The 18,724-nt window shown below is 42.0% G+C and overlaps 2 protein-coding genes across 5 annotated transcripts; one reads left to right on the top strand and one right to left on the bottom strand.

Annotated features, from left to right (window-relative positions):
* The first annotated feature begins 352 nt into the window (after positions 1-352).
* On the top strand, positions 353-9,323 carry slc25a37 (solute carrier family 25 member 37). The gene is made up of 4 exons (XM_037098968.1): positions 353-670; positions 4,614-4,842; positions 5,172-5,228; positions 5,576-9,323. The coding sequence occupies exons 1-4, from the start codon at positions 515-517 to the stop codon at positions 6,103-6,105; spliced, it is 972 nt and encodes a 323-aa protein (XP_036954863.1). The 5' UTR covers positions 353-514; the 3' UTR covers positions 6,106-9,323.
* A 917-nt stretch (positions 9,324-10,240) lies between these two features.
* On the bottom strand, positions 10,241-17,426 carry LOC119018863. Of its 4 annotated transcripts, none has more exons than XR_005074887.1 (2): positions 10,575-17,426; positions 10,241-10,364 (listed from the first exon to the last, which is right to left on the bottom strand). XR_005074887.1 is itself a non-coding variant. In XM_037096858.1 (2 exons), the coding sequence occupies exons 1-2, from the start codon at positions 16,775-16,777 to the stop codon at positions 10,907-10,909; spliced, it is 4,545 nt and encodes a 1,514-aa protein (XP_036952753.1). In that variant the 5' UTR covers positions 16,778-17,426; the 3' UTR covers positions 10,256-10,906. The 4 variants fall into 4 exon arrangements, 3 of the variants coding, with proteins under 3 accessions (XP_036952753.1, XP_036952751.1, XP_036952752.1); XM_037096858.1 differs by having other exon boundaries at positions 10,256-12,639; positions 13,966-17,426; XM_037096856.1 differs by having other exon boundaries at positions 10,256-16,972; positions 17,183-17,426.
* Positions 17,427-18,724: the final 1,298 nt, after the last annotated feature.

The following is an 18,724-nucleotide window of genomic DNA, read 5'->3' as shown; positions in this document are numbered from 1 at the left end:
TCTGAGAGCAGCTCGTTTATTTGGTTAGGAAAAAAACATATTGCTGAATGTGTGTTATTACCACACTATTTGTAATTATTCAAATTACAAGTTTCAAAATTCTTCTCCAAAACTATGCAAGTCCCCTTTAATGATAAGAAGACCAAGCCTACTTATCTTTCCGGGCAGACTTGTGCGGTTTCACTTGGGTTAAACCCATTCAAAAACAACACAAGGATGCACGACAGCGTTGTGAAATGTCAGGGGCAGAGGCATCCACCACGGAAACTTTTCATTGGCCGCCCTAAACCAAGAGCCCGCCCAGTTGCGAGTGCTTCTAAAATGATTGGTCTACATCCACCCGAGCCACGCCCCTGGCTCTGAACGTCACACTGGCGCTGGAACTCCACTAAGTAGCGATGGTGTTGTGGTTATCCACGCCGCCGACACCTCTCTGAGTGTTACCTGGTACTAGAGACCATCTGGGGAAGCTCACCACGCATGGAGTTGAGCTCGTTTGGTGGCAACGCTGGACATGTCGCAGATCAGAAGCCAGGACGATGAGCCTTTTGGTGGTGACGGTGACTACGAGAGCTTGCCACCTCATGTCTCTGTGGCGACCCACATGACAGCAGGAGCCGTGGCTGGCATACTGGAGCACACGGTGATGTACCCCGTGGACTCTGTCAAGGTAACGCACACCGAAGCACACAAATCACGCTTGTCTTGCCTCTACGGCTCATCCACCAACCAGCTACCCAACACTGCTAACTGCACACACAGCTCGCTATCGGCTGCTAACGAAGGTTAGCTGTAAATTGTTGAAGCTTCACATCCCTAGTTAGCCTCAGTGTTAGCTCAGTCTCAGCCTGCTTGCTACAAGAACACTGAACAAACTAGTTAATCCGGCTAGCATACACGAAAACATAATAAATACAGCATGTTAGCTACACCGAGAAGCAAGTGGTAAAATGTTGACTTGTTACTTCTTACTCGATCTAACTAGTAACTTTGCTAACAGAGCAAGCTCACTGGACACCCACTGTCACCCATAGTTCACCAAAGTCACATTTTTAGAAAGGTTAAGGTTAAATGTTATGTCATTATTTTAATCATGAGCTCGCTTTACTGCGTGTAAATACGTTTCCGTGCTATCCTACAGTTTTTCTTGGTCACAAGGTTTATTTTTCCATGCAGGGAAATGAGTAATCCAGACTTACTCTGTTACCAGTTGAAGGTCAAGTACCTGACTTGACTGTGAAAGATGTCAAACTGCTTCCACGTTTAAAACTACACATAGAACTCCACCATTAACGCGTAAACACAGTTGTTAAACTCTGTAGTGCATTTTTCTTTAAGCACACCTTTGTGACCACTCACAGATGTGTTGATCACTCAGCTTGATGGTATAATCAACACTATAAGTAAAACCTCTCTGTCACTGATAATGATTAAGTGTAGTATCCTTTAGATTAGAACTGGGCTGCGAGAAAGATGGCACTTTCTTGTGATTTCTATTATACTGCGATACACTGAGCAGCCTTTGATTCAGTTTAACTTTAACTAGTGCAACAAAATGCAGTACAGCATCTGACCAGATGCTACAAACATTAGCCAACACTAAAAATAAAATGCCACTGAGATTTTTGATTTGTCATTCAGGGCTTGTTTCTTGTCTCTTCAATTTCCTCCATTTATTTTGGAAGCTAATGTGCGTACTACAATCCGTCTGACCTCAGTTGCATCCACGGGAGGTTCTGATGTGTCGACTAAACCTTTGATCAAGCAGGAACTGCGGGTTAATTAATTTGTTCAACGTCATTCATCCATTTATAATTAAATTACTGTGGTGATTCTCTGGATTCATTATGCAAGTACAGTATCAGTACTGTGACACAGACGATGGTGATGACTGTAGATCTAGAATGGTTAGACCAGCTTTAATACAAACACTCTGAGCAGGGATCACATGAGTTCAGACAGAGAAACCCCTCCTGACCTCAACTCTTTGTGGTGGTCTGTAAGTTCAAACTGACGTCGCGTACCTAAATGAAATCACCGGCCAGTTTAAAGCTTGTTAAACTGTGCCTGCAAAGCCAATTTCAAACAATTTCTTTTATTGTGTGAACTTTGCCCCCTGCAATCCTCCTCTTCTGCTCAGCCATTGTTTCCTAACAATGCAGTGTTGTTTTGATAATTTGGCGTGCTGCTCTGCCCTAATGATAATCTTGATGTGGCACAGACAACTTCATGAACATACTGCAAGAAAGAAAATTCCATTATATCATCTTTGCATCATTGTCTTTGCCTTGACATATTTCCAAATTGACCCATGAACCATTACCACACAAACCACTGTTGCCATTTCCTCTTTAGGTTTTTTACAAGTTTTCACAAGCAGCGTCCACATGTGCCCATTAAGGTGAATCAGTGCAAGTCGGCAAAGAACCTGTTTTGAAATGTCAATGATGTAAATCGATGAAAAAACTAGTCATGGTTCAAATTTTATCCTGTTAATTGTGACTGTCACAGTACAAAAAAGCCACTGACATGATAAACCGACTCCAATCCATTTACTTCTTGTTAAAGATTCCTAATTAGGTGTCTGTGTTTGATGACGTAATTATCTGTGATTCACATCAAGCTTGAGATGAGTTTGCGGAAAGTTTCGAAACAAGACTTGAATTAATTTTGAGTTTTAGTTCAGTGGACAATGGTAACAATCGGCAGTCAACTTAAAACCGTGTGTTTCAGCCTCCCAGTAAAGAACAGATGGCTAAAACATGGGGAGTAGCCTGTGTTAAGGCTAGGAGGGGGACCTTATCGGTACTGTGCACATTTGGAATCAGCCTCATGCAGTAAAGGGTGTGTGTATGCAATTGTTCTTCTGCAGTGTTGATTAGTAAACTGCCAGAGCCAGACAAACAGTGAATTGCTGCGTAAAATTTGGAAAGATGTGACACAGTGCAGTGTAGTAGATGGAACGTGTGTATACAGATGCATGCTGTATGCAGACAACAGTCTTGTTTAATTGATTGCTATTTTTAGTTTCTCATCATGAGTACTGAAAAAATGTTGTGCAAATATTAATTTGGAAGTAATTCATAAATCAACCCAACAGATTCTGCAATGATGATCCAATCTGCATGCTTGTTCTGAAGTTAGTGCTTGGCACTTGCTGGACTAGATGGAGGTTTTACAGAACATTGTTATCATACTGTTTCAACATCTCTGTATAATACCCAGTGACTAAAACAATATTGTAATATTCTTTTTTTAGCTATTTCATGATACTCAACATATATTTCAATATATTGAAATCTGTTGAAAGAGTGGGCAACAAAATCAAATCTCACAATACTTACCCTGATATCCATGTTTCAATAAGATTGCAGGGATGACTATTGGGACTTTTAGAAATTATGAACAGAATGAGATTTTGATCAATAACCGTCAATAATGTGGGTTTAATGACAGTGTTTAAAGGCAGTCTGGTCAGTTCAGAAAATGTACTCATGTCATCTCATGATATAGTCGCATTTCATGTTAAGGATACGTTATTGATATATTGCCCACTACTACATTAGCCTATCGCTTTCTTTAACACTTGAGTATTGTTATATAAGTATTTTGAGTAATTCAACTTTTTACAGATATCTTTTTTGTTTTTGTGTGACATAACAGTCATTCTGATATTAATTAATTTCAGAACAATTTACCCATGTTTAACCTTTACTATAACTTTTATTTGATAATTTTCTACATTAATAACTTTTGGGTACTGAAGATGTACATCTTTTATCAGCAGTCAGAAAGTTTTCACAGTCCTTGCATACAGTTTGAACTGTATGTGCTTTACTTTGTACTGTGTCCAGCATATTTTCCCCTCAAATTAATTCTACATCAAACAGCTACTGTAAGTAGTTCACCATTTTTATCTATCCGTTGTCTTGAATATAAAAAAACATCTAATTTCAAACGAACAATGGGATTCATAGTGCAAAAATTCAGTCGCATAAACTTAGAATGTAAACTGTGCTACCAAGTTCTGAGTGCCCAAAATTCCCAAATCTGTATTAAACGGAAATGTAATTGATATTTTATTGTTGAGCCAGAGGAAGGAAACACATGGGAACATGCTGAGAGGAACATCGACTCGGCCTATCTCCTGAACCAGGCCCAGATCTCATCACAAATAAAAACATGCTTTGTGGTGTCCAGATAACTTGGCATGGCGGAGTAAAACAAAGAGCTGCCACAGCCTCCCACAGCAGCCTTGGGAGAGACATGCATCATTCAGTCAGGACGTCTCTGCTGCCAAGTACACTTACTGTCAGAACAATGTGACAGTATTAGAGTGAACAATACATCAAGAAATCGTGATTTGGCTACCACCAGGTGCCCACTTTGAAGCCACACAATCTAAGAGTTTAGATATATGTCTCAGGGCTGGGAGACATTGCCTTCAATAACCCTCTGGCTGCATGTTATCGCAACCATAAAGCATGTTATTTCTAATATGCATATCACAGTAAAGAAGGAATTACAAAGTCCATATCATAGCAAAATATGAGGTTCGGGATGGGGATGAAGCCTAATATCCCCCAACCCTAATACATCTTTATTTTTTACAGACAAGGATGCAGAGCCTGCAGCCGGACCCAAATGCACAGTACAGGGGCGTGTATGAGGCTCTGAAAAGGATCATCAGAACAGAGGGGGTCTTCAGACCGCTGAGGGGCCTCAACATCACCATGATCGGAGCGGGACCTGCCCATGCACTCTACTTCGCCTGCTACGAACGGCTCAAACGCTCACTAAGTGACATCATTCAGAGTGGAGGCAACAGCCATCTAGCCAATGGTACGAGTTCCCACGTCTCAACACACATCACTTTGATAGTCAACACTGACTGCTTTCACACTGGGCTCAACAACAGGGCCTCGAGGAGTGTAGTTCAAATAAGTAATTTTAATGCCATATCCTGTTTACAGTGGCAGGGGTGAAGCCATATCCCAAACATGAAGAATCCAAACATGCTCTTGCTCGGTGTTGTTTTATAATGCAAACACTGCAAAAAAATAGTTTTACAAATAAAATGCTCATACCCTTAACAAATAAATTTTATTGTTAAACTCTTGTAAATACGGTTATTGATTAAGACTTGACCGGCTCTGCTTATGTTTCAACAGGCGTGGCAGGTAGTGTGGCCACTGTTCTCCATGATGCAGTCATGAACCCCGCCGAAGGTGAGAGAAAAATTCTTTGTTTGAATTCCACTAAAAGAACAAAACCAACAATGAGTTGATGCTTCTAAGTATTAGCTCTCGTCTCTCAGGTGCTTGATATACTTCATTCCTCAGTGCCACACAGCTCAGTTGTCACGCCAAGACAAAGCCAGTGACGTCATTTGACTGGGTTAGACAGCATGTTGATACTGAGTCAATTCCTCATACACCACCCAATTACTTTTTGACATTTAAAAAAAAAAATATTGTGTCTTAAGTGCATTGAACAGCACGAAACTTTACAGGACACATGACGTATATGTGATAAAACATGCTAACATGCTTCCTTGTTTTCTTCCACGGCGCAGTGATAAAGCAGAGGATGCAAATGTACAATTCGCCTTATCGAGGACTTTGGGACTGTGTCCAAACAGTAACGCGTACTGAGGGCGTGGGAGCCTTTTACCGCAGCTACAGCACCCAGCTGACCATGAACATCCCATTCCAGGCCGTTCACTTCATCACCTACGAGCTGATGCAGGAGCAGTTGAACCCACACAGACATTACCACCCCGGCAGCCACATAGTGTCGGGAGCGGTGGCAGGTGCCGTTTCAGCAGCAATAACCACTCCGCTCGACGTCTGTAAAACTCTGCTCAACACACAAGAGAATGTAGCGCTCAACTCCGTAAACATCAGCGGACACTTATCGGGAATGGCTAACGCCTTCAGGACAGTGTACCGGCTCGGTGGTCCGGCGGCCTTCTTCAAAGGGGTCCAAGCTCGGATTATATACCAGATGCCCTCCACTGCCATCGCCTGGTCAGTGTATGAGTTCTTCAAGTACTTCCTGACAAAGCAGCAGCTGGAATCAGAGGGAAGACCTCGACCGATGTAATGGAGAGTGTGTTCAAGCTGATCACGCCTAGACTGGAGCTGACGGAGAAGAAGGCTCCACCCTGTTGCTGCGTGAGATGGCTGTGTTTGTTAAGTTATTACCTCACAGTGCAGTCGTCATGGTGGAGGAGTGACTAAGAATGGCACTCCTTATTGTTGACATACCCAAGTCTGTGTGTTTTCAAGTTAAGATGATGTTGCGCAACTGGGATACGCTACAGAGTTGGTCGCTCTTAAAAGGTCAAATACACGCACAAGAGCCGAATCTTCCTCCTCCTCCACCTCGCACTCACGTCAACTCTCCAAACAGTCTTTCCTACATGTGGCAAGATTCTAAACAAGTTGTCCTGAATGACGTTTAAAGTTCTCAATATTAGAACTTTTTATTTATTTTGTTAGCTTTCTGAGGCTTGTATTTTATGGATATGGAAAAAAACACAGTGCTGTTTGTTTGTTTTATTACATCATGTATTTATATGAAAAAAAAAACAAAAAACATTGCAACACATTCCTTCTTTTCACTCTAAGGCGAACAGAACAGTTGTGCTTTCCAAGTGCCTTGTAGATATTAAACGCTGCTTCAGCTTTCCTTCTTTCACTCTGATTGTTGACTGAGAAAATATAATTTTGCTTTAATCCCACGTTTCACTTCTGTTTTGTCCAATTTCTAGCAATGAAGTGTATCATTTGTTATTGGATGAAATCTTATCTTGGCTCTCTATGTCATAAATGGCCACATGTGTCAAATCTGTACTTACTAAACTGAACGATTTGGGGTTTTTTTCCAATAAGCAAAAAAACGGGATGTTTCAGCATTTTTATTTTTTTGTTACAGCATTTGTTCTTCAAGTGCAAACTACTTTTATTCCTCCCTGAGAGACCGTCTTTCTCTCTCAGTTTGATGTGTGTACGCTGTAATAGTCCAGTTATATGCCTTGTTAAAACACAGCACTACAACGCTTCTGAATCATGCACAATGGAGTGCTGCAGGGATGATATAGTTTTGTAGGCTACCCTGGAAGTTACCATCACCCTGGTTTCCCGTCAAGAAATTGAGCTGTGGCAAACACAAGTTTATGATACTTGCATGTTTTGTTCAGCATGATAATCTCCAAAGAACACAACACCATTTATTATGATTTTTGAAGCGTAAATGAAGTCGGCAGAAGTAAAAACCTTGTTTACATGACTTCAGTGTCAACCAGTAACCAATACATTGAGCAATCTATGAGTTATTTTGCAACTTAAGTTGACCTGTAAAGACAGCCTCTGTAGTCTCATTTGTTGGCAACTGCCTTTTATAAGATACATAAATGTTTCATAATTTTAATGTGGGATATTTACTGATGTGTTTTTCTGTTGACCAGCAAAACTTGAAAATCTCTTAATTGTGTGTTAACCACAGACCTTATTTCGGGCATTCAGCCAAAAAACCTGTTGAAAAAACCCACTGATTGACAAAGACGAGGGAATTTAAAAAAATGGTAACTTATGTCCGGGTTGTAGGACTCGTTCCTGGGGCACTCCATAATAGTTTAATAACTTAAAGAACCACACCTGTTGCAGAAAGAAGGCAGCTAAAAACATGAATATATAATTGTGGGTGACTATTTTTGAGAACCTTCAATGTGCAGGTCCAAAGACGGATCTCAGATAAGGCTGTTACTTGAGAGGGTGACCATATCTTAACCTTCATGTGCATTTGTACTGGTGTGTTGTTTAGCTCGCGAGTGGGTTGTTTAATGTGTGTCATATTGAACCTGAACCCGAAGGTTATAGTGTGTGTATAGACATATAAATATATTGTGTATATACAATAGTTTCAGAGTATAAGTTTGGATGAAACAGACTTTCTGTGATGCAATATAACATAACTTTAATTCTTTTTTTAAACTGACCAATGGTCTTGCACTCCCCCTCACCATGAGACCAGTGAAAGCCTGTTCAAAGCAGGTGGAGAGCAGGCAGCGTCATTTCTTTCATTCTCACTCGTCCTGTTGTCGTCACACGTTTCCTGTGTGCTCACTGCTCCCTCCAGCCTCCAGCCGCTTGCCTATTTTCCATTCAGAAGTCAAGACATTCCTCCAGATATTGATGTAATCCAGCAAGCGGCCAGATTTATTTGTTTTTAATTATGGAGGGTTTTTTTTTCCCCTTCCTTTGGTAAAGTTCAAAGAGTTTGTTGGATTCCAGTAGTCTCACAAACCCTCGAGCAACACGTTCATTATGCTTGTATTTTAGGGTAATTGTTAATATACCAAAGACATGCATTCTACTCTATGCATCTTACTTTTAACCTGTAATTATGACGCTGTTTGCCTGCCTGCTGTGAGCTGTCATTCCACCTTTTGGCTCCACAGTTTCCACTCGTTAAACTGCCTAATCACTTGAATTCTCTGGATTTCTCGTTGAGCGCTTGAGGCTTATTTCCTGTTTGTGTTTGAAGCTTAATGTGTCAGGAAAATATTCGCTGCCTCAGCATTTTTTTTTTTATTTGCTCCTTCAAAATGTTACATTGACGACGAAAGTACTTGAACTAAAGCAGTTAAAGGTGGAACTTGACTTGTATATTTTGGAAAAATGTAACCCTGTTTATATTTACTGATCAGTGGCTTTAGGCAATATAAGCTAGTTGTATTGAATGCAATATGGATTTTACATGATTGGATAAAATGCTTGAATATTAATATGGCAAAATTGGCATTGATTTATACATCTGTTTGACAATTAGATTAGACTGTAGCCCACATTGTGTTAGTTGGATCCACTGACAAAACTCCTCTGATTGTAAGTTAATCGCATGATTAACAAAAGTGAAATGAAGTCAGTCAGAATAGTTGTTCTCTTTTTTTGTTTTGCATTATGACAATGCGACACTGCCTGCACTCCACCTTCGTTCCTCTCAGTGTGTCGATTCATGATAGTGAATCCTAATGTTGCAACAACTGTGTCTAACGTGTCAAAGTAGTTTCTAATAGATGCTCGCATTTAAAGGAGAAGACAGGAGGGCTGATATTAAATGTGGGCCGTTCCATGATGTAAATACTTTTACGCTATATACGCACAAATGATTGAAATGGGAGCTGGGATGTTTTGTTTGTTGTGTGCCATCTCCAGAACAAGAATGCTTGGACGTATGTCCATGCAAATATGAAATGATTGTGATGATGCTGCTACAGTATGTAACACTGGAGCTGAAATAAACACGCAAGTGAGGAACGCTGTCTTTTCGTTTTGTTTGAGAACTAAATATTTGCCTTAATACTTCATGTTAGTAAGTAAGTAAATTAAAGTAAAAGGACCCTTTTTTTTATTACCCCCTTCAAGTGTAAATACGAAATAATTCTACCCAAACAAGGAAAATTAGGAAGCTAATCGCCAGAATAAATGTTTGCATTGCAGATTTCTAGAAACCGTGTTTATGTTGAGATAGTGCTTATTCCTATGCTGTGGTTAGGTTTAGGCACAAAAGCCACCTGGTTGGGTGAGGAAAAAAGAAACGTTTTGTCACCGAAATGATGGCTCGACATTGTCCTAATCCTAACCCATAAAAGTTTATTTAGATATATTTTTTTAGTGCTGTGAGCACAAAGCCTAAATCCATTCACCTCATCTTTACTGGGGTGGCATCACCAGTTTCTTAAAACAAAACTGGATGTGCATATCTAAATCTGCAGAGCTTACTACCAGTAGTAGGAGATGAGAAAATGTCATATACCCTATATTTGAAATTGGCATAAACTGACCTCTTAAGGTATGTATGCTGTAGTACTTTCCAGTAGAGGGCGTTATAGTACCAGTTAAAGAGTTTTCATCACTGACAGGGTGACCAGTCTTCAGATGCAGAGAGGATGTTGACACATGTTGTCTCTGTGTTTGGATCCGCCTCTCACTACTCAGGTACTTGATGATGTCACAAAGGCTTGATTTTTTTTATTTCTCAAAGAAAGAAGCATTTCCAGTTTTTGTGGGTTTTTCAAGAACCAACACCAAGTGTAGCTAAAATGTAACCCTTTAATGCATGGTGTCCACTTCTGTGTCCAGATATGTGGAAGTCATTTTTAACCATTTAAATTGGGGCACTGACGAATCTGCAAAACCTTGCCCAGTTCATCATCATTGTACTGCCCTTGCAGCGCGTTTCTTGTTGCAAAGCTAGACAGCCAGTTAACACTGAGAGATCCTCCAATAAACAGACAAGGCTTGACTTTTCTTGTAGTTTACTTTTCTCTGAATCTCCTTTGTTCTTTTTATGTAAAACTGAAACATTACAGAAATGTGAACACATATTAGCACATAAACAACAATATATACAGCATTATGTATGTCCACACACATGTCTATGTCACACCGAATGTTAGCTTACTACTAGCAAAACATGTTCAAAACTAAAACGACAGAAAATGTCTGAAACCTACTAATAACACAAAACATCCTTAACATACCTCTACTTAAAGACATTGTACTTACAGACAAATAGTCTCCAAGGCAGAAGCGTGTAGAAAAAACACCCAGCAGGAATACACTCCAGCACTGACTTGTTTAGCTGCTCAACTGAAAAATGTGTCTGCTTGACTGCTGGATTAAAACTGACCAGTAGATGGCAGTGTACAACACTAAAGGTCAATGTAAATAAAATATGTTTTTAACCTTTTAACCTTAGCTTGTTTATGAACTTTTAACTTATATTCTATCATGCCGACTAAACTTTAACGGCAGCACACTCCCCGCTTGATATAATAATCTTATATCACTATACATACAACAAACTTAAAGAATAAAGCCCATAGCATATTTTAGAGTCACTCAGTCTCTGAAAGAAGAACTACAGTCTCTGTAACCGGTCTCAGAAAGACCTTGGCCGTCCCATCCTTCACAGTCCGCACCTCCACCTTACGGACCCTTTCGTCATTGCTTGGCAAAGTCTTTATGACCAGTCCTATTGGCCATTCATTTCTGTGGGCCTGACTGTCTTTCAGTAAGACAACATCTCCTACTTTAACATTTGGCTTATCTTTAGTCCATTTCCTGCGGCCCTGTAGAGATGACAGGTACTCTCCTCTCCATCTCTTCCAGAAAGTGTCAGCGAGACACTGAACTTGCTTCCACTGTTTCCCATATAACTGCGCTGTATCAAAACTTCCAGAGGGGGCTGAAAGTGCACTCGCCTTCTGTGTAAGGATCATCGCTGGTGTGAGAACTGCAGGCATATCTGGGTCAGTGGATATGGGCACAATGGGTCTTGCATTTATAATTGCCATTACCTCTGCCATGAGAGTGCTCAGTACTTCATGTGTGAGACGTGTCGGCCCTCTCTGAAGCAGCAATGCATCCAGAATGCGCCTGGCAACTCCGATGAGCCTTTCCCAGGAGCCACCCATGTGGGAAGCATGAGGAGGATTAAACACCCAAGAACATCCTTTCTCCTGGAGATAGTTCCTGACTGCTGTGTCATCTGTGTTTATATGCAACTCCTTACAAGCTCCCACAAAGTTCGTCCCTCTGTCCGATCGCAGAAGCTTTGCTGGGCCACGGATAGAGAAAAATCTCCTTAGAGCATTGATAAAGCTGTCTGTTGACATGGTTTCTATGAGCTCTATATGAACTGCTCTGGACGACATGCACGTAAAGAGTATGGCCCAGCGTTTGCTGTCAGCACTTCCTCCTCTTGTGCGCCGTGTCATGATAGGCCATGGCCCGAAAACATCTAGACCAACACTGGTGAATGGAGGTTCTGGAGTGAGCCTGTCAGCAGGCAAATCTGCCATCTTCTGATGCTCCAATTTCCCTCTGAGTTTTCGGCAGGTTATACACTTGTGGATAACAGAGGATACCAGACGCTTACCCCCAATTATCCAGTATCCAGCTGCTCGGATAGCCCCTTCTGTGATGTGTCGCCCTTGGTGTGCCACTTGTTCATGAAAGTGTCTCACAAGCAGCGTGGCAATATGATCATTGTGTGGGATGATCAGTGGGTGTTTTTCTTCCTTTGACACATCAGACAGAGAAAGACGACCTCCGACGCGAAGCAGACCATCTTCATCCACAACTGGATTGAGCTTCTTGAGTGTGTTGTTCTTGAGACGTGTATGTCCGTTTTTGACACAGTTCAATTCCTCCTTGAAGACATTTTGCTGGACAGAATGGATGATCACAGCTTTGGCTTGTGAGAGCTCATTTATGTTAGGTGTTTCTTTGAAAGATTTCCATCCTTTCCTGTCTGTATGGGTTGACTTTTCCTTGAAGGATGCAGCGACATGAATTAGCCTGGCTACAGTTCTACAGAGTTTTCTCCAGCTTGAGAATCGCTCCCAGCGTTGTGAGCCCAAGTGCGACTCTGATGTCTTAGTTGCCAGAGTTACAACTTCAGGACGAATCTCCTCATCTGCTTCAGGCTCAACAAGTGTGAAGATGTTGGATTCAGGTGTCTCTGCTGCTTTGTCCTGATACAGGAAGGTTGGACCTGAGAACCAATTGCTATGTTGGAGCTGGGCTGCTGGTATGAACCTGGTTGCATGGTCTGCAGGGTTTGAGTCTGTTGGAACATAGTTCCACTGGTTAGGGTGTGTTGATCTTCTGATCCGATTTATCCGGTTGGAGACATACACATAAAACCTTCTTGTGGAGTTATGGATATATCCAAGCACAATCTTACTGTCTGTGAAGAACTTAACAGCATCTATTGTGGTGTCAATCTCCTCACTTATCAGCTCATACAACTCGACCGCCAGAACTGCTGCACAGAGTTCCAGACGTGGAATGGTATGAGCTGGGCGAGGGGCCAATTTTGACTTCCCCATGACAAAGCCAACATGGTATTGTCCTTGAATGTCAACAGCTCTCAAGTAGGCCACAGCTCCTATAGCCACTGTGGAAGCATCTGAAAAGATGCACAGTTCTTTTCTCTGAGTTGAAGACAGTGAGACTGAAATGTAGCACCTCTGTATGTGAAGGTCTTCAAGAGCCTTTAAAGATTCTTTCCACAGGTTCCACTCACATTCCTTTTCTGGAAGAAGAGGAGCATCCCATTCACTTTGTTCGGCTGTCAGCTCTCGCATTAATGCCTTTCCTTGCATCGCTATAGGAGCTACAAGGCCTAAGGGGTCATACAAGCTGTTGACTGTTGACAGTACACCCCTTCGTGTGAATGGTTTCTGTTCGCAGGACACCAGGTAAGTGAAGCTGTCGGTTTCTAGGTTCCAGGAGAGCCCCAGGCTCCTCTGAAGAGGAAGAGGATCCATTCCCAAATCCAGATCCTTCAGATCCGTGGCACGATCTTCTGCTGGGAAGGCTTCCATTACTTGACAACTATTAGATGCCACTTTATGCAGTCGCAGGTTGGATTCCGCCAGCATCTTCCTGGTTCGTGTGAGAAGATCTATTGCCTCTTCTGGTGTGGCTACTGAGGTGAGGCCATCATCGACGTAAAACTGTCTCTCAACAAACTGTCTTGCCTCAGAACCATGTTCTTTCTCACCACTCTCAGCTGCTCGTCTCATACAGTAAATAGCTACAGCAGGTGAAGGGCTGTTTCCGAATACATGAACTTTCATTCTGTACTCAACCACATTCTTGTTGATGTCGTTATCTTCATACCAGAGATACCTGAGAAAATCTCTGTGATCTTCTCGGACAACGAAGCAATAAAACATTTGCTGCACATCTGCTGTAAGGGCTATGGGCTCCTTTCGGAAGCGCAGAAGGACTCCCAACAGGGAATTATTCAAGTCCGGTCCGCTCAGGAGCACATCATTGAGTGATGTTCCGTCACATTCAGCACTTGAATCGAACACAACACGTATTTGGTCTGGCTTTTGTGGGTGATAAACGCCAAATGATGGCAGATACCAGTGTTCTTTACCTTCATCTAGAGGTGGAGCAGGCTCCGCTTGATCGTTGTCTATCATTTTCTGCATGAAGTTGACATAATCTTCTTTCATTTTTGGCCTTTTCTCCAAAGTTTTCCGTAGTGAGCAGAGACGCTTCAATGCTTGTTCCCTGTTGCTTGGAAGACGTCGTCTAGGTGTGCGGAATGGTAAAGGTGCCACCCAGCTGTTTTCTTTATTCTGGGTTACCTCTGCATCCATGATGGCCAGGAAAACTCTGTCGTCTATGGAGAGTGCTGGTCTGTCATCATCCTTGCACCTGTCGAACACTGAATGCCCTAGGTTTTCAGAATTCACTCTGAGACTTGTGTTTCCTTCACATGTGAGGAAGGTAGGACTGTATTGCTGTGCCATGCTACTGTAGTCGTCTTTCACATGTATCCTGTTTGGACATGGTTTGAGAAAAGATGTGCGACCATTTTGAAGTGTGTTTGTTTTATAGACATTCACCTCAGATGGTTTATGAACTGTCCCCAGGCACGCTTCTCCCACAATGACCCAGCCTAGGTCTAGCCTCTGCGCATAAGGAGCATTGTGTGGGCCGTTGATTTGCTCACGCACCTTGTGCACCCTGATGATGTCTCTTCCTAAAAGCAAGAGGATTGGTGCATCTTTATCTACAGGTTGGATCTTGTCAGCAACTCGCTGTAGGTGGGGATGATGGAGTGCAATCTCTGCAGTGGGAATTTCTGTCCTGTCATCCGGCACCATGTCGCACTCAATCAAGGTGGGTAAAGGAAGCTGTAATTTTCCATCCATGGACTCAATGATGAAATTGACTGCTCTTCTACCTGAGGTCTCAAGTTTCCCGGAACAGGTTTTCATGGTATAAGCTGAGGAAGTAGTTTTGATTTCAAAGATGTCGAAGAACTCTGTCTTGGCGAGGGACTTGTTGCTCTGTTCATCCAACACTGCATACATTCTGATTGCTTTCTCCCTTTTTCCTGCAGGATATGCTTTCACCAGGCATATTTTTGAACATGAGCGTGCACTTTCTGCATTACCACAAATCTCTGTGCACTTGGAGGTGACTGCAGAAGATGAACTTTCACTTTGCTCCCCGCTGTCATCGTTGTCAGTTGTAACGCTCTGAGTGGTCACAGGAGGTGGGCCTGGATGCAGAGCTGCAATGTGCCTGTCACTGTTGCATTCAAGGCACTTCACTGTTATTTTGCAGTCCTTTGCCATATGTTGAGTAGACCCACAACATCTATAGCAGATGCGATTCTCTCTCAGGTATGTTTTGCGCTCCTCTAGTGATTTGTCTCTAAAGAGCTTACATTTTTTCAAAGGGTGGGGCTTCTTGTGTATTGGGCATTGACGGTCTGGTTCTTCCAACTTCTTGAAACCAGGACTGTTCTGGCTGTCTGTGAAATTTGCAGGGATGTCTGTTTTGTGTGTAGTGATGACAGTTTTCCTACTACTCTTCACAGGTTTTTCTGCTGCAGAGCTAGCATGGCTACTGGAGGTGGATAAAATGAAGCTTGGGTCATTTTTTATCTTTGCCTGCTGTCGGACAAATTTGGAGAAGACAGTAAAGGGAGGAAAAGCTACTGCATAATCTTCCTTGTACTTGCTTCCGAAGATTGTCCATTTTTCTTGGAGGTTGTAGGGAAGTTTTTCCACAATTTGTTTTACCCCACGAGCCGTGTCCAGATATGAAAGCCCTTGAAGAACACCATCTTCCTTAGCACACTCCAGTTCCAGGAGAATGTCACCCAGTTCTCTTAGCTTGATATTATCTTTATTGGTCAGTCTTGGGAAGTTTTCTATCTTTCGAAGCAGTGCGTCTTCTATGACCTCTGGTGTCCCATAACACTCTTCGAGACGTTGCCAGACCATGTTGACACCTACTGCGGGATTGAGTACATGTACTGCACGAATTCTCTTTGCCTGTTCTGACGATTCGGCTCCAAGCCACTTTGTCATCAGGTCCAGTTCTTCCCTGGGTGAGAGATTCAAGTCCTTGGTAGCGCTAAGAAAGGAGGCTTTCCATGACCAATAATTTTCGGGTTTGTCATCAAATTGCAGAAGACCACCACTCACCATTTCTCTTCGGATGAGATATCTTGCGAGGTCTTGTGTGCCTTGAGATTCAGGTATACGTTCTCTTTCAGGATTGGATATGTGCTGTGTTGTTGGTTGCTCTTCTTTTATGTCTTTATAAGCCCACTGTGTTTTACTTTGGTTATCATGTCCAACTTCTGGTTTAGCATGATGTGTTTCTGTTTTGTTTATTGGTTTACCTAGCGAATCCACAGCTTCATGTTTTGAGGGCAGCTCCATAAACAACTGAGACTGCTGTTGGATGTACTCACTAGTGCGTTCGATTGAGCTGAGGGGCTTTTCTTGAACAAGGAATTCTTTGCGAAGCTCCCCACTTTCAACTTCCTCATATGCTGTAGCCTCAGCTTCAGCTGCAGCAGCAACTCTTTCACACTGGAGCAGATGGAGACTTGCATCATAATCAGCCTTTTGTTTTAAGATGGATGCTTCTAAGTCTGCTTTTTGCTTCATAATGTCAGCTTCTTTCGCTGCATAAGCGAGTTGAGCCCGTGCGGCTTTTGCCTTGGCATAGGCTTTTGTGGCAGAAGAAGCTGTTGATGATGATAGGTGAGAGTGTCTGGTGGATGCTCTGGATGACTGTGACTTGTCATCGAATGCTCGAGCCTGCTCATGCCTCTCCGTTGCTTGATCTACAACATCTGCTTCTTTCCCTCCACTAGCTTCATCTTGCTGCGTTGTGGTGTAGTCCTTCAGGTAACTTCTCCCTGAACGTAGACTCATGTTGCCTGAGTGTTGTTTTCTGGTGCTTGAGCCCGCCGTGCTCTTGTCTTTTTACTGTACTGCCCTTGCAGCGCGTTTCTTGTTGCAAAGCTAGACAGCCAGTTAACACTGAGAGATCCTCCAATAAACAGACAAGGCTTGACTTTTCTTGTAGTTTACTTTTCTCTGAATCTCCTTTGTTCTTTTTATGTAAAACTGAAACATTACAGAAATGTGAACACATATTAGCACATAAACAACAATATATACAGCATTATGTATGTCCACACACATGTCTATGTCACACCGAATGTTAGCTTACTACTAGCAAAACATGTTCAAAACTAAAACGACAGAAAATGTCTGAAACCTACTAATAACACAAAACATCCTTAACATACCTCTACTTAAAGACATTGTACTTACAGACAAATAGTCTCCAAGGCAGAAGCGTGTAGAAAAAACACCCAGCAGGAATACACTCCAGCACTGACTTGTTTAGCTGCTCAACTGAAAAATGTGTCTGCTTGACTGCTGGATTAAAACTGACCAGTAGATGGCAGTGTACAACACTAAAGGTCAATGTAAATAAAATATGTTTTTAACCTTTTAACCTTAGCTTGTTTATGAACTTTTAACTTATATTCTATCATGCCGACTAAACTTTAACGGCAGCACAATCATCCTTTTTGTCATTTGAAGGCATGGCATCATGAATTCACAATGGCAGAAGAAAGACAAGAAGAAACAAGCAACTGTATGAAGAGTGATTCGGGAATAACTGTTAAATCCTTTTATTCTAAGAAACAGAAACAGAATTCACCAGCAGAGTCTTCAGATTATACTCTTTGCTGCATAACACATTTTAAAAAATGATAATTATCATAATTCATGCATGAAAGAGTCAAACACCACTGTGATAACCTGTTTCTTTTTTTTCCAAAGAATATTTATTTTTCACATGAGATGATTTAAGTTCTCCTCCTTCCTCTACATCTCATCATGATTTAATGAGGAAAATCACAGAATTGAAAACTGAACTGAGAATCTTTCACCTGAATTCACCTCAAGTTTCCCATACATGTTGCACTGTGAATGAAATATCAATTACAGCTCGTGTAGGACACAACAGATTGCATCTCAAAAGTTATCAGAGAGCTCAATCAGCTCTCAGTGTTTGATTACAAAGACGATTTTTCATTGATTCTACAGAGACATGACGAAGATTGAGCATCACAGTCTCTTCCTCGTCAGAGGTGAGCCCGTGACTACTCCCGTACGTACAGACACGTCATCTGTGAATTGGTACATTTGAGGAAAACATCTTGACTACCAGTGTGAATATCTCAACAGTGCATTAAAAGTACAGGACTAACATGCATACAAGCTTTAGATTTTGCTTGCCCTCCTTGATTACACAGTTGTGTCCTCTCTTCTGCTGTTTATATAAAGATAAATACTGCAATTCAAATGACTGTCTTGCACACAATACAGTATGTAATGACAGAAAAACAAGATTTGGTATCGAGATGTGCGGAGCTTTATTCGACCGGCCTACATGCCTCAGGACACGTACACTTGTTCTGTAACGCCGTCGTCCCTGGTGTGTTTAGTTTTCGCCCTTGTCCACAAGCAGCTTGTTTATCTGAAGCACACAATGCGCGGCCCCCTCAGCCCATGTCCTCCGTCCTTGTCCTAATCACTTTAATCTGCAGTAAACTGTCCCACTACTTTATATCTTCATCCCACAGATAAGAACACTGGAAAACTACTCTTCTCTCTGTGTCTGCCTGTCTTCCCCTTGTGTATTTCACTCTCTCTCTCTCTCTCACACACACACACACACACACAATCAACCTTAACCATCGGGGGAGGGGTTGAGTTGGATGCAGATGATGGGAGAAGAAGGGCAAGCTGCTCTACTGGTACCGTAACATGAGGGATCCAGTTACACTATCCGAGGAAGTT

Source organism: Acanthopagrus latus, chromosome 5 (assembly GCF_904848185.1).
Source record: "Acanthopagrus latus isolate v.2019 chromosome 5, fAcaLat1.1, whole genome shotgun sequence".
Classification (NCBI taxonomy): Eukaryota; Metazoa; Chordata; class Actinopteri; order Spariformes; family Sparidae; genus Acanthopagrus; species Acanthopagrus latus.
This window is presented reverse-complemented; position numbering and strand designations above follow the sequence as displayed.